The sequence below is a fragment of the Gallinula chloropus genome (genome assembly GCF_964237585.1).
Source record: "Gallinula chloropus genome assembly, chromosome: 1".
NCBI lineage: Eukaryota > Metazoa > Chordata > Aves > Gruiformes > Rallidae > Gallinula > Gallinula chloropus.
The window spans coordinates 213,884,635-213,900,113 of NC_140085.1; the positions used below are offsets into that span (position 1 = coordinate 213,884,635).

Consider the following 15,479-nt stretch of genomic DNA (forward strand, 5'->3'; position numbering starts at 1 on the left):
TAAAGGACATTTAAATAATTTTATTTTCTCAGATTATTTTAAAATGGCCAATAAACTCATTGGGTAGTATTCCCTTAGTGGCACACTGCTCTGTGTGTGTGCTATACGTTATTCAGGGTAAAAATGCTCTTGAAGCTGAAGTGACTGAAGGCTCCTTTAAAAAGGGAGCAGCAATGTGAAGTACGTGCTGTTGTGGTGATTCACATGAGAATCAGGCTTTTTAATGCTGCCATTCAGTTATAAACCATACTGTGAGACATAACTTTAGATGTTCCTGTCTGAACTAGTTGTCCTTTTATAGTCAGTGAGAAGTGCTACGTTCCCAGGAAAGGATTTGTTTCATCTTAATGTTGCATCTAAAACCAGGGGAATGAATCACTCCCCAGAAGTACCTTGTGCTGCTTTCCATTGACGGTAGAAAGAATTTTCAAAATTACCCTAGATACACATACCTACAATTTAGTTCTCTAAAAAAAGGTCCATTCAATAGTTTAGCATTTAAAAAGGAAAAAAAAAAAAGGAATATGTTGCAGTTCTGGAAAACATCATCAGCTTGAAGTTTTTGTTACTTGTGTTTTCTTCTGTAGTAACATCTCGGTGAACATGTGATCAGCACACATAGAATCATAGGATGGTCTGGATTGGAAGGGATCCCAAGGATCATAGAGCTCCAACCCCCCTGACACAGGCAGGGACACCAACCTCCAGGCCTGGAGCTACACAAGGCTGCCCAGGGCCCCATCCAACCTGGCCTTGAACACCTCTAGGGACGGGGCATCACCACCTCTCTGGGCAGCCTGTTCCAGCCCCTCACCACTCTGCAAAAAACTTCCCCCTAAGATCTAATCTAAACCTTCCTTCCTTTAGTTTTAATCCCTTCCCCCTTGTCCTGCCAGTGTCTACCCTTTGAAAAAGTTGATTCCCCTCCTGTTTGTATGTTCCCTTCAGGGACTGGAAGGCTGCAGTGAGGTCCCCCCACAGCCTTCTCTTCTCCAGGCTGAACAAGCCCAGCTCCCCCAGCCTCCAATTTTATGCATTTAGCATTCTTAATGCTTTTATCCCAAGAAATCTTCATTCATACAGCCAAAGAAGAATCTTCCTTAAAAACTTAATTAATTGTTTAAGTATTTAATGTTTACGTTGGTGAGAAGAACAGAGTAACTTTCCCTGGTCCCACCATGTCCACCACCCCTTTTGTCCAATTTCTGTGTTGTAATGCTGTATGTGGAGCCCTATCTTTATAAAAGAAGGAGTAGCAGTTTGTTTTGGTTGTCCTGTGCTCAGTTTTGGTCCCCTCACTACAAGAAGGAAATCAAGGTGGTTGTAGTGGGGTGGGAGTTGGTCCCTTCCCCCTAGTAGCTAGTGACAGGACAAGGGGAAATGGTCTGAAGTCGCATCAGGGGAAGATTAGGTTGGATACTAGGGAAAAAAATGCTTTACTGAGAGGGTTGTTAGATATTGGAACAGGCTGCCCAGGGAGGGGATTGAGTTGTTGTCCCTGGAAGTGTTTAATAGAAGAATAGATATTGTACTTGGTCATAGAATGGTCTGGGTTGGAAGGGACCCCAAGGATCACAGAGCTCCAACCCCCCCTGCCACAGGCAGGGACACCAACCTCCAGGCCTGGAGCTACACAAGGCTGCCCAGGGCCCCATCCAGCCTGACCCTGAACACCTCCAGGGATGGGGAATCTACTTGGTGACATGGTCTAGTGTTGGACCTACTAGGGCTGGGTAGATGGTTGAACTCGATGATCTTAAAGGTTGTTTCCAACCAAAACCATTCTATGACTCTATGAGTTTGACCTCTCACTGTTTGTTATTAAATGAAGTTGTTGTTTTGTCAAGAAGGTGTTCCAGTCTAAGCAGGAATTATTCTTGAATATTACATGATGCCCTTTGTTATTGAGAGTCATTTTCTCTTTAAAACAATTAATTGCTTTAATATTTTAATAGATTCCCCCTCCTATCCCAGTTGGTTATTTCCAGCTCTTTCCCTGTGGAATTTTGTGGTAAATGCCAAGTGTGTGAACATCAGGGAGAGGAAGAAGAGAGTTTATTTCTTTTCCCAAACTGCTTACCTCCTACACTCACTGGGCAAGATGTTTTGTTCTAGTTATATATGTAGGTACCTAAAGTGATGCTCACAAACTAGCCCAAAACAGATGAGAATAGTCATCATGTTGATTGTGATGTGCCATCATTTGGTTTTGTCTTTAGAAAAGGTAGATTGAGTGTAATAGGAGGTAATTAGGAAACGGAAGGAGTGCCTTGGTGCAGATCTGACCTCAATATTATGGTTAGAGTGGTAATAATTACCCATTTTCATAATATTTTTTTCCAATAATACTGTCTATCTGGTATTCTAGAATTTATATTCTTGATTTTTGTTGAAATAAATGCAGACAGGAATCAAACTTGAAGGAAAAAAAGAAGAAAGTGCTTTTTTGATGGCAGTGAACAGCACATTTAGATATTTAGATGTTTGAAGACTTTGATTTATTAGTTCTAATATGCTTTCTTTGATCAAGAGGAATATACAAAACATCCTATTAATCCAGATGGGAGGAAAGGGTTACAATACAGAGCTTTGGTTTTGTTGTAGATAAGTACAATCAAATTTCACTTTATGCTGGATAAATATATAACTAAAAAAATAAAAATAACAATCTTTGGACAAAAGTGTTTACAGAATAAATACAAGACAAGTAGTAGGTAGTTGTAGATAATAGCTTTTTTTTTTTTCTTCCATGCATCCTTGTATTTAGTATGACATTTGAGTAAACAAAACTGCTGAAAATGTTGTACAGGTTCATAGCTCTTAAGATTGCAAATCAGAGGAGAAATGTGTGTAAAATGCTAAAAGTGAGCAAATGTCCTGTTTAGGTGCCATGAAACGTCTAAAGTGTGAGTGCAGAACATGGAAAAACAGACTGTTCTAAGAAATAATAGATACTTTATCCATTTAACATAAAAATAACTGCAAAGTGGTACGTTATATTTAATTTTCCTGTAGTTCAGATTTTCTTTGTTTTCCTATTACTGTGTCTTCCTTAGTTTAGCACTCATGTTTCTCATTTAACCATAAAAAGCTCCCTAAATACCTCTAAAATATCCTTTTGCATCTTACACACTACTTAAGATCTTTATGCTCGACAGGTGTTTGGGGTTTGGTTGGGTTTTTTTTAAGTTACAGATGAATCTCTTGAAAAATCTTCATGTTTTCAGAGGGTTTTTTTTATAAAATCCTCCTAGAATAATTTAAGAACTCAGGTTTCTTTGACTTTTTCACCATTTCGTAGCACTACTGTGGAAGAAAAGGCTGACAGAGCACTGGAACAAGCTGTCCAGGGCAGTTGTGGAGTCTCCTCCTCTGGAGATATTCAAGACCTATCTGGAGACCAATCTGTGTGACCTGTCCTAGGGAACCTTCTTTGGCAGGAGGGTTGGACTCTCTAGAGGTCCTTTCCAACCCCTATGATTCTGTGATTGTCATCCTGATGTTGCATTGGTTTATTTCCTCTAAGATTGATTGCCATCTTTCTTTTTATTCCATCAAGAAAACATCTGTTATTGGAGGAAAAGTCTGAGAGGTGACCTCATTGCTCTCTACTGGTTCTTGAGGAGAAGTGGAGTGGGAGGTGTTGATTTCTTCCTCAGATCTGGTGACAGGATGCATGGGAATGGTTCAAAGCTGCATCAGGGGAGGTCCAGACTTGACACTAGGACACATTTCTTTACTGATAGGGTGGTCAAACACTGGAACAGGCTTTCTAGAGAGGTGGTCGATGCCCCATACCTAAATACTAACTATATTATTAAATAATAATTTCTGGTCAGCCCTGAATTGGTATGGGAGTTGGACTAGATAATTCTTGTAGATCCCTTCAACTGTAAATCTTCCCTTTTACTTTTCTTCTCTCTTCATTTCAATCCATTCTTTAGAACTTGATTTGAAGAATGTGATCCTGAATCATTCTGCTTTTCACAAGTAATTTAACTCTAGATGTTCAGCAACAGGTATTTTACTCCATTTAGAGAATTGATCTGAATATAGCATCAAGCATGTGTAGATAAATTCTCTCTTCTTGGGGGGAGCATTTAATCTCTGTTCTAGATCAAAGTGGTGTAAAAGACCACCCTAACCTCTGTCTAATGCAGCAGTTTAGGAACATTTCCACTGCATAGTGTAACAAATGGCAAAAGCTTACTGAGGAATGACCACAGAGTTAAGAAAAATGGATATTCTGAGCAGTGCAGCTGCTTTTCAGGATGGTAATGCAGGTTAAGATGGGTTATTGGAGCAATTTGCAAGGGGTGTCAACCTGTTGTAAACAACTTCAGGGAGATGGCCTGATTTCCTTGTAACTGCCAGTTCAGTACTTCTGCAGGAGTTGTGTTTGTTGGCCATATTCATCTACCTTTGGAAGCATGATCTGAACATCAGTTTGCTGCTTCATTTCTTACTGCCGTGCTGTGAAAGATGCAGACCAGCCAAAAAGTGATGCATGAGCTTGAGAAAGTACAAGCAATAATTCATGATACTTAATCACAGTGAAAACATGCTCTTTACTGAATATTAAATGTTCACTCGAAGAATGCAAATTAAGACTGAGTGTTTGACATAAGAAGAAAGATTGTGTTTGGGGTCTATGATATGGGGAGAGAGCTGATTTATGGTATGGTACACCAGCTCCTATAAGGATTTCTATCTTAATGTTCATATTATACTCTAGCTGAAATTTGTCTTACTGCAGAACTCTTCCACGTGTTAAAAAGTAGTTACTTTATGGCACTGTGATTTAACCTTTCTCTCTCTGTGTGTGGTATTGCATCCAGAATTGTACCCAAATTTTTACAGTTTTTAAATGGGGCATAATTATTTAAAGTAGCACCCACAGGGACTTCAAGATCTCTTTCCTGGCTGACAACAGCAGATTTGAGAGCCTGCCATTGTGTACCTATGGATAAAAAACTGTAATCATGTGGTGTTACTTTGGATTTATGAACTCTTCTTACATATTCTTGCCTGACCACTTGCTATCAGAAGAATGTTTGCAGCTCTCAGTAACTGGTGTTTATTAACTGCATTTAATGGGCTTTGGCCCATCAGCAAATGTCCATTCATTAGTACCTGCATTTGTTACTGGCTAATAATTGCTGTGGTTCTCCACTGGTAATCTTCTTCCCTCTGTTGTGAAGACTGACTGGTTGTTCCTCTTTGCCTACTGACTTTTACTTGGGAATTACAGGTGGAGAAATGCTGTTAGAGAGAAATTTTTAATAGTGAATCTTCTGCTTCTTTTTTGGTTTTCCATGCTGAATTATATTTTATTTCTGATGTTTTAAAGCAGAGGTGGTTGCTTTAGAGAATCACAGAATCGTAGGGGTTGGAAGGGACCTGGAGAGCTCATGGGGTCCAACCCCCCTGCCAAAGCAGCTCCCCAGCTCATATTGCACAGACAGGCGTCCAGACGGGGCTGGAATCTCTCCAGAGATGGAGACTCCACCACCTCCCTGGGCAGCCTGTCCCAGGGCTCTGGCACCCTCACTGGGGAAAAGTTCTTCCCCATGTTGCTGTGGAAATCCCTGTGCTCCAACTTGCAGCCATTGCCCCTTGTCCTGTCTCCACAGACCACTGAAAAGGGGCTGCCCATTCCCCTGCATTCCATCCTTCAGATATTTATAAACATTCATAAGGTCCCCCCTTAGTCTTCTCTTCTCCAGGCTGAACAGTCCCAGCTCACTCAGCCTTTCCTCACAGGGGAGATGCTCCAGGCCCTTCATCATCTTTGTAGCCCTTCTTTGGACTCTCTCCAGGAGATCCCTGTCCTTTTTATCCCAGGGAGCCCAGAACTGGACACAATACTCCAGGTGGGGCCTGACCAGGGCAGAGTAGAGGGGGAGGATCCCCTCCTGTGACCTGCTGGCCACACTCCTCCTGATGCCCCCCAGGATCCCATTGGCTCTCTCAGTCCCCAGGGCACACTGCTGGCTCATGGCCAACCTGTCACCAACCAGGACCCCCAGGTCCTTCTCCACAGAGCTCTTCTCCAGCAGCTCATCCCCCAGCCTGTCCTGATTCCAGCAGTTATTCCTTCCCAGGTGCCAGACTCTCCACTTGCTTTTGTTGACCCTCATCTGGTCTCTCCCTGCCCAGCTCTCCAGCCTGTCCAGGTCTCTCTGGATGGCAGCGCAGTGTTCCTGTGTGTCAGCCACTCCTCCCAGCTTTGTACCATCGCGTACTTGCTGATGTACTTCCTGAACACAATTTAACCATGGTCAGTTATTTCTGTATATCCACTCCCTTTTTGTTCATATTTTCCTTGTTGTCTTATAGTTCTTTTTATGATGACTGTTAATAGCTTTGATTTATGTTGATTTTTAGGATGACTCCTTTAAAAAAGTCACCCTCCGCCCACCTTCTTAATTTTTTTCCATCACCGTTGATTAGTTCATTAATTTGTTTCCTTTATTGAGGAAGTTGATCTTAATGATAATTGTCATCCTTATTAGTGGCTGAATTATGCTTAAACTGCAGTTAAGGGCAAATCAGGTACATTTTAATGTTTTCTTTAGTGAAATAAACAGTCACTCTAATGGACTAGAAATCTTTTGCTGCCAAATGAACGAGTAAAATAATTTATTACCTACTGGATAGTCAGTAGATGACTAGAAGAATTTCCATAAAACCAGTTTTATTAGAGTTCAGAGTATTTTTTGATGCAGATTCACTGAGATCATTTATCTAGAGAGATATCTTGGTTTTAATAGTACTATGATAGCAGGACTGGATGGGTAGATGAGAGGGGAACAGTGGATATTGTCTACTTCAACTTCAGCAGGGCTTTTGACCTTGTCCCATAACATCCTCACAGGCAAGCTTAGGAAGTGTGGGTTGGATGAGTGGGCAGTGAGGGGGTGTTGGTTGACAGCGAGGGGGTGTTGGTTGACTACAGGCTGAGTATGAGCCAGCAGTGTGCCCAGGCAGCCAAGAAGGCCAATGGCATCTTGGCTTGTGTCAAAACCAGCGTGGCCAGTAGGTCTAGGGAGGTAATTGTGCCCCTGGACTGGGCATTGGTGAGGCCACACCTCCAGTGCTGTGTCCAGTTCTGGGCTCCTCACCATCAGAAGGACATTGAGGTCCTGGAGTGAGTGCAGAGAAGGGCAACCAGGCTGGGGAAGGGGCTGGAGGGCAAATCCTCTGAGGAGCAGCTGAGGGAGCTGGGGGTGTTCAGCCTGGAGAAGAGGAGGCTGAGGGGAGACCTTCTCCCCACCTACAACTACCTGAAGGGAGGTTGTAGAGAAGTGGGTGATGGTCTCTCCAGCCAGGGGACAGGAGATGGGACAAGGGGCAATGGCATGAAGCTGTGCCAGGGCAGGGACAGATTGGACATTAGAAACAAATGTTTTCCTGACAGAGTTGTCAGGGCCTGGAACAGGCTGCCCAGGGAGGGGGTTGAGTCACCTTCCCTGGATATGTTCAAGAAAAGTGTAGATGAGGTATTTAGGGATCTGGTTTAGCTCAGGATGGGAATGGTTAGACCTGATGATCTTCAAAGGTCTTTTCCAACCTTGTGATTCTGTGTGTGAGAACTGGCAGAGCCCAAAGGGTTGTGGTAAGTGGTGCAGAGTCTAGTTGGAGGTCTGTAACTAGTGGTGTGCCCCAGGGGTCAGTTCTGGGTCTGGCCTTCTTCGGCGTATTCATCAGTGACCTGGACAAGGGGGCAGAGTGCTACCTCAGCAGGTTTGCTGATGATACTTCCCTGGGAGGAGTGGCCCATATACCAGAAGTCTTGGTTGCCATTCAGTGGGATCTGGACTGATTGGAGAATTCAGTGAAGAGGAGCCAAATGAAGTTAAACAAGGGCAAGTGTAAAGTCCTGCACATAGGAAGGGATCACCCCAGGGACCAGCAGGTTAGGGGTTGACCTGCTGGGTAGCAGTGCTGCAGGGAAAGACCTGTGAGTCCTGGTGGACAGGAAGTTGTCCATGAGCCAGCAGTGTGCCCTCGTGGCCAGAAGGCCAGTGGTATCCATGGGTGCATTAAGAAAAGTGTGCTATCCTTCCCTTCTGCTCTGCCCTGGTGAGGCCACATCTGGAACACTGTGTCCAATTCTGGGTTTCCCAGTTCAAGAAAGACATGGAGCTATTGGAGAGAGCTCAGGAGAAAGCTACAAGGATGAGGGGACTGAAGCATCTGTCTTACAAGGACAGGCTGAGAGACCTGGGCCTGTTTACCCTGGAGAAGAAGAAAGGGGGTCTGATCAATGTTTATAAATACCTAAAGGGTGGATGTCAAGTGTGTGGGGCCAGACTCTTCTCAATGGTGCCCAGTGACAAGGGGCAACAGGCACAAACTGGGATACAGGAAGAATGAGGCAAAAAAGTTGTTCACTTTGAGGGTGACAGAGCACTGGGACAGGCTGCCCAGAGAGGTTGTGGACTCTCCTTTTGTGGATGTATTCAAACCTGCCTGGACATGATCCTTGCAACCTTCTCAAGGTGATCCTGCTATAGCAGGGGTGTTGGATTAGATAATCTCCAGAGGTCCCTTCCAACCCCTAAGAATCTGTAAATCAGTGTCTTTATTTACATAAGCAAGCACATACAGATTGAATTATTTTCTTCTAACCATTCTCTGTTAGTTTATTAATTTGCAATAGCAAGAATTTACTATTTATAGTGTTTGAGAAAAGGGGGGTGGATCTTTCTTTACTGAGGGGGTTGTTAGAGCAGGCTGCCCAGGGAGGGGGTTGAGTTGCCATCGCTGGAGGTGTTTAAAAGAAGAGTAGATGTTGTACTTGGTGACATGGTCTAGTGCTGGACCTACTAGGGCTGGATAGATGGTTGGACTCGAGGATCTTAAAGCTCTTTTCCAACCGTAACCATACTGTGATTCTATGATCAGAGTGTATTGAACCTCTATATTCCACCTGAGTTATTACTAGTTTTCCCTTGGTTTTAAGTACGTGTGTCATCAAAACCAAATGGTGGGATTCTTCTTACTTAATTAGGTATCTGAAAGTTGTATATATAAATATTGGAGTTGTTGAGGTTGGAAGGGATCTCCAGAGTTTCCTTGATTCCACTACAGAAGCAGGGCCAACTAGAGACAGTCTTCCATGTCCATGCCCAGATGGCTTTTTAATGTATCCAAGGTTGGAGACTCTATGAATACGATTTTTCATTCTAGATATCCTGCATGGGAAGAAACAGAAAGTGGGCACTTAGAGAATGTGCCTCCTTTCATCTTAGGATAAGCATTGAGGAGAGTTGAATTGAATGCCTTGTGCAGGTGCCTGTTTTAAGTCTGTGGGTTTCTGACGTAATCTCAGAGAGGCTCATCCTGGTGGAGAGATATCTGACAATCCAGATTGCTGGTGAAGTGTGCACCAGTTACTGCTGTGTTCAGAAACACCTGTGCTTGAAAAAAGTGTGGTGTTTTCCTCTGTAAAACTACTCCATGAGTCTAAACAGTGACCACAGAAATACTGTGCTGCTCATTTTGACATTTTCATTCCCTGCCCATACTCCACTCAGTATGTTTACCAAATATGCAAATATATGGTGTGCAGTCACAAGTTCTAAACTAAAATGCTAATCATAATTAGGATTATAGTTTTATTTGAAGGTAATTAAATGTCTCAGGAGAACTAAGGAGGTAGTCACTTTATATATTTAGTATATTAGAAGCTTTTGTGTTTGAAAATTATTAACTGGCTATTAGCAATTAATTGATAGAGAAAAAGTCTTTTGAAAGTGGATGAAAATTATGAATTAGGGTTGAAGCCAAAGCTAGTCCTTATTTAGTTGTATTAAAAGAGTTGTCAGGGCTGGAACAGGCTGCCCAGGGAGAGGGTTGAGTCACCTTCCCTGGATGTGTTCAGAAAAAGGGTAGATGAGGTACTTAGGGATCTGGTTTAGCTTAGGATGGGAATGGTTGGACTGGATGATCTTCAAAGGTCTCTTCCAACCTTGTGATGCTGTGAATTCAGTCTGAAAACTGAGTCTGAAGGAAGACATGGTTTAACCATCAATAATGTTTGCAAGTTTTTTGGCTTGCTTGTTTGCAGTTTAATTTGAAGGCAATGTCAACTGCTTTTAAATAGGCTGTGAAATAACCTTCTATTAGAAGTGACTGCTGAAATTATGCCCTTATAAAAGATTAGTTCTTTGAAGATCTCTAAGACGTATTACTGCAATTTTAATTATAGAACTTCCTGAATTAAATACAAAAGAATGTTTTAAAATTATACTGGAATTATTCTTTTCTGTTCTTTTGTGCTTCTGAATTAGGTAATTGTTGTGGTTTAACTCAGCCAGCAGCTAAAACAACCACTCAGGCTTCCACTCACACCCCTGTACTCCCACTGGGATGGGGGAGAGAACTGAAAATCAAAACCACCCTAGTAAAAGTTATGGGGTGAGATAGTTTAGTAGGGCAGAAAAGGACACTGATAACAATAATATTGGTAATAATGTAATAATAAACCAGTGTTGCATAGCACTTGTTTTCTCACCACCTGAAGCTGATGCTCATCAAATTCCCACGCTGCCCCACCTCCCAGCCCACTCCTCAGTTATAAACAGAACATGACATCATATGGTATGGAACATCCATTGGCCAGTTTAGGTCAGCTGTCCTGCCTTTTGTCTGGCAAGCTCAAGAGTCCTTGAGTGGCAACAACTAAAATATGATTTTAGCTGCTAAGAAGAAAATTATCTTCATCCCTGCAGAAACAAGGACAGTGATATATCAGCAGTCACTGACATGTAACATTTGGGCTTTCAAAATTCTTCAAGATTACTGGGATACAGTTCATAAGAGTCAGATTTTGTTTCATTCTAAATTGAAAAATGTTCCTGCCATTAAAAAGGGAATTACTTAAACTAAGTTTCATATTCACCTCAGTAACTTGGGTTCATGTTTTTAAAGTTACCCAGGTGACTCATTGAAATTGGTGAATTCCATTCCTGAAGATATACTTGGTTTTGACTTTATCTTTTGCAAATTGTTGCTAATTCTTTCTTTTTCTTTTTTTCTCCCCCCTCCTAAAATGTGCCTGCTAGTTGTGCTATTTAATTGGACCTCAGGACATTAGGTAGCAGTTTGCAGTCTGGGTAGACAGGAGAGAGACTTCATCTGTTCTTCTGTTAAATCACTTCTCAACTTGTTCCTCTCACAATGCTGTCTCTCCCTTGCACTGCCAGTAGGTTTCCTTGGCCACATGATGAACTGTTCTGTGATATAATGATGCAAGTTTTCCATGTCTGCTTTGATCCAGAGTAGATCAATGATTCTTCTGAGCATGACTGTTTGGGGGTGGTACAATGGGAAAGGCAGTAGGGTCTTGTAAACACATAACTCCAGGTAAACGTTGCCTTATATCAGGTGGAAGCATAATTTAAGTTATTTTCAGTGTCTTTTTATATCTGAGTAGGCAAATTTCTCTTCAGAGGATTATAGGAAAGGTTCAGTTGGTTTGAGCTTTTCAGGTTCAGCAGGTTCTGCACTGCATGGAGCCAGGTTATCATTTCAGTTATTTTACAGGAAGGAATATTTCACATATCTTTTGCTTTTACTTTATGGAAGTGTTGCATTCACTACAAAATGAAATTGAAATGATAGTATTAGTGTGTATATTTTGTGTAAGCTCTGTTGTTGCATAGCATGATTGTTAATTTGCTGTATCTCAAAATCACCTCCTGTCATGCAAACTCTAGTGGGATGACCTGCTGGAGAAGAGCTCTGTGGAGAAGGACCTGGGGTCCTGGGTGATGACAGGTTGGCCATGAGCCAGCAGTGTGCCCTGGGGGCTGAAAGAGACAATGGGATCCTGGGGGGCATCCGGAGGAGTGTGGCCAGCAGGTGACAGGAGGGGATCCTCCCCCTCTATGCTGCCCTGGTCAGGCCCCACCTTGTGTATTGTGTCCAGTTCTGGGCTCCTTGGTATAAAAAGGACAGGGATCTCCTGGAGGGAGTCCAGAGAAGGGCTATGAAGATGATGAAGGGCCTGGAGCATCTCCCCTGTGAGGAGAGGCTGAGTGAGCTGGAGCTGTTCAGCCTTGAGAAGAGAAATCTAAGGGGGGACCTAATTAAAGTCTATAATGATCTGAAGCAGGGGATGCAGGGGGAATGGGCAGCCCCTTTTCAGTGGTCTGTGGAGACAGGACAAGGGGCAATGGCTGCAAGTTGGAGCACAGGAAGTTCCACACCAACATGGGGAAGAACTTTTCCCCAGGGAGGGTGCCAGAGCCCTGGGACAGGCTGCCCAGGGAGGTGGTGGAGTCTCCATCTCTGGAGAGATTCCAGCCCCGTCTGGACGCCTGTCTGTGCAATATGAGCTGGGGAGCTGCTTTGGCAGGGGGGTTGGACCCCATGATCTCTCCAGGTCCCTTCCAACCCCTACAATTCTGTGATTCTGTGATTCAGTGTTGGTCACGGTGAAGGTATGAAAGGCACTAAACTCTGCATCCCACATTGTAATCCTCTTTTTCTTTGTTCTTTTATTTTTCAGCTGGTTGGTGGTGAATTTGATCTAGAGATGAACTTTATCATCCAGGATGCAGAGAGCATTACGTGCATGTCAGAGCTTTTGGAGCACTGTGATGTGACGTGCCAAGCAGAAATCTGGAGTATGTTCACAGCAATTCTGCGTAAAAGCGTCCGGAATTTACAGACTAGCACAGAAGTTGGCTTAATTGAGCAGGTACTGCTGAAGATGAGCACTGTGGACGACATGATTGCAGGTATAAATTGCCAACTGGTAAAAATAATTATTGCATTCTTGAACTGTCAACATTTTGTCTACTATGGAAGGGTTTGGGATGTCTTGGGTTTTGCTTAATGGGATATTTTGGCTAGTGCTGCTATTTAGTCAATAGCACTTTTTTAGCAATTTCAATATATTCTTAATTTAAAATACATGTTGATACATTATTTGAATTACATTATTTGATTACATTAGCTTGAGAAGCTAATGTTAATGACAAAAAAATAGAAAAAGTAATTTTTAACATAATTAAGAACAGTACATGTCTGACATCTTCACTGTCAAGGTAATATTCTAGTTTTTTAAGTGCATTGATAGTTTGAATTATTCAGATATTATGGTCCACTTTAAATATAACCTACCTCTCACAACATAGAAATTAGTCATAACTTTGAATGCTGGACATGTGGATTATACTGAACAATCATTTCAGTTTTTATACCTGTGGTTTTTAACGTCCTATAATTTTTTTAAAGCATTAAAGAACAGTGTACTTTATTCACTTAACTGAAAATAAGTTGCCCAGATAAGGTTTTCAGAGTACTTTTGAAGGCCTTCATGTTATTCTATAGTGCATCCTCTAGGTACAGATTGTGGTCCTGAATTACTTGGTTAGAGGTGCAGGTTTGGTTCTCACATTTAAATATAGCAGCTGAGAGCTACTTATGATTTGTATTTACCTGCTTATCAGTTTATTTCAACACAGTGTGAAAGTAGTTCTTAATTTTTAGATATATTTTGGACTACTGAGTAGCACACTTAATTATGAGGCATTCATGAAAGATCTAAGACATTTGTCTTCCATAATTGTAAGATTTTAGTTGATGATCTGATTCCTGGCTTTGTAGAACAGCAAAGAAGCAAGAATTCCAGATCAGAAACAAGAGGATAACAGCAGCATAAAAACTGGATTAATCAGGAAGATTTTTTGCCCTTCCTCTTTTTTTTTTCTCATGGTAAAGGTGTCTGTAATATGAAGTATCTGGAAAGCTACATTTTGCATTACAAAGCAAATCTTAGCTAACACCTTGTTGATTAGATATGTAGGTGTAAACACTAAACCCAGGGTGTTCTGCTGTATTCTACAGCAAGATCCAGACTGAAGTATAACAGATCAATCCATTCACAAACAGTTTTCACTAAGAAGGTTTTGTTTTCAGGACTCTTAAACGCATCAGAAGAGTATAAGGGCAAAGATAATGTTTTATTCCACATTAAATATAAGGCATTAGCTGATGAAAACAATCACTTCTATCTTGAGGTTTTTCAGGGTTTCACCCATGGAAATGATGTGCTTAGATTTGTAATCAGACCAATAAAATAGTTCCAGTTTGAGCTCCCTGTAATAGTTCTTCCATATGTGGCATATATAACCAATGATATCACCATTAGAGAGAATATTTTAAAAAATCTTAGATAACTGTAGAAATCAGAAATCAAGAGATATGGGTCTGGCTTCCATGAGCATGTTCTGAACAAGAGCTGTGTTAGGTATTACTCCTAGGAATTTGGTACCACTTTCTTCCCAAAACAGTTGCTGATAGTCTGTCAGCCCAATGTTTTGCAGTTGCCTTTTTTCATCTGTAAAGGGTACAGGTTTTCTGGGGGGGTTTATTTGTTTGGTTTGGGAGTTCTTTAGGGATTTTTAGGTCAGCTCATTAGCTCCTTTGGTTAGACCTAGATAAGGTTTAAATAGACAAGACAGACATAACGCCTGTTTTATGTTCTGACAGCATGGTTTCAGGACCCATCTGAGTCTGAAGCCACTCTTCCCTGGTTTTATGAAAGGAAGGCACTAACAAATAAACATGCATCCAGTCTTTTGCAGTGAGAACTTGTCTCTCTGCTTAAATAAATATTATGAGATTCGTGATGTTTCTCAGCACTTTAAATATCACATTTCTCAAAACTTTGCAGGTTTTCTGATCAAGAACAAAAGCTTAATCACCATCAAAGCCTCAGCTGCAATACAAATGGGATCACTGCCACTTGTATTCCAATTTGCTTTCCAAAAGCATCACCTTTCAGAAGTCATCTTTGTACTGTGATCATCTGTTGTGCTAAGATAGGGGATGACCAGCGATTTTATCAATGGTTAAGGGGAAAAGGTTGCTAAATTAGTTACATAGGTGATGGGCACACAGGATCTTCCTTGAGGGAGTAACTTTTTTACAGTTCTTTATATCCAGGTGATAAGTAGTGAAGCAGATCATCTGCTCTGAGGGATTCTTTGGAATAGTGTGTCTGTAGTAGCTTCAGAGAAGTCTAAATGTTGGATGAGAACGCAGCCTGAAACTCATACAGAGTGGATGTGTCTCCTTTGAGCCCCACTTGATTTTCCTCAGTTCTGTTGTCATGCTGTAGGTAATTATTCTAAAATTGCTGGAACCAAATTCTTCTGCTCTGTAACAGGTCCTAGTTTTTAAGCAAAAATATTAGGTTTTGATGGCTCTGTCATTGATGGGCTGTGAACAAGCATTTCTCTTTGAACTAGTTGCATAAAAAAAACTGCAAAGTTTTCACATTCTCTCTTGCCAACCTATAGAAATTAATTTACTTCACCAGTGGGGTTAAAATGCACAAGATCAGGGTTGTCTGTTATTACAAGTTTAGGCAGGCATGAGTGTCGTTTACCTGAAGTTGCTTTTCCAACACAACTGTTCAATGTCTTCTGAAGTCAACACCATGCCATTCATTTTGATAC

At 41.7% G+C, this 15,479-nt stretch overlaps 1 protein-coding gene across 4 annotated transcripts in view; it reads left to right on the forward strand.

The window, feature by feature from the left end:
* Positions 1-15,479, forward strand: part of NBEA (neurobeachin) — a gene marked incomplete at both ends in the record, with an annotated part of 550,746 nt that overhangs the window by 99,291 nt on the left and 435,976 nt on the right. For all 4 annotated transcript variants that reach the window (XM_084277996.1, XM_084277994.1, XM_084277997.1 and 1 more), the window contains one exon: positions 12,521-12,752. In XM_084277996.1, coding sequence (XP_084134122.1) covers positions 12,521-12,752 — 232 coding nt within the window. The remainder of the gene's footprint in view (positions 1-12,520; positions 12,753-15,479) is intronic.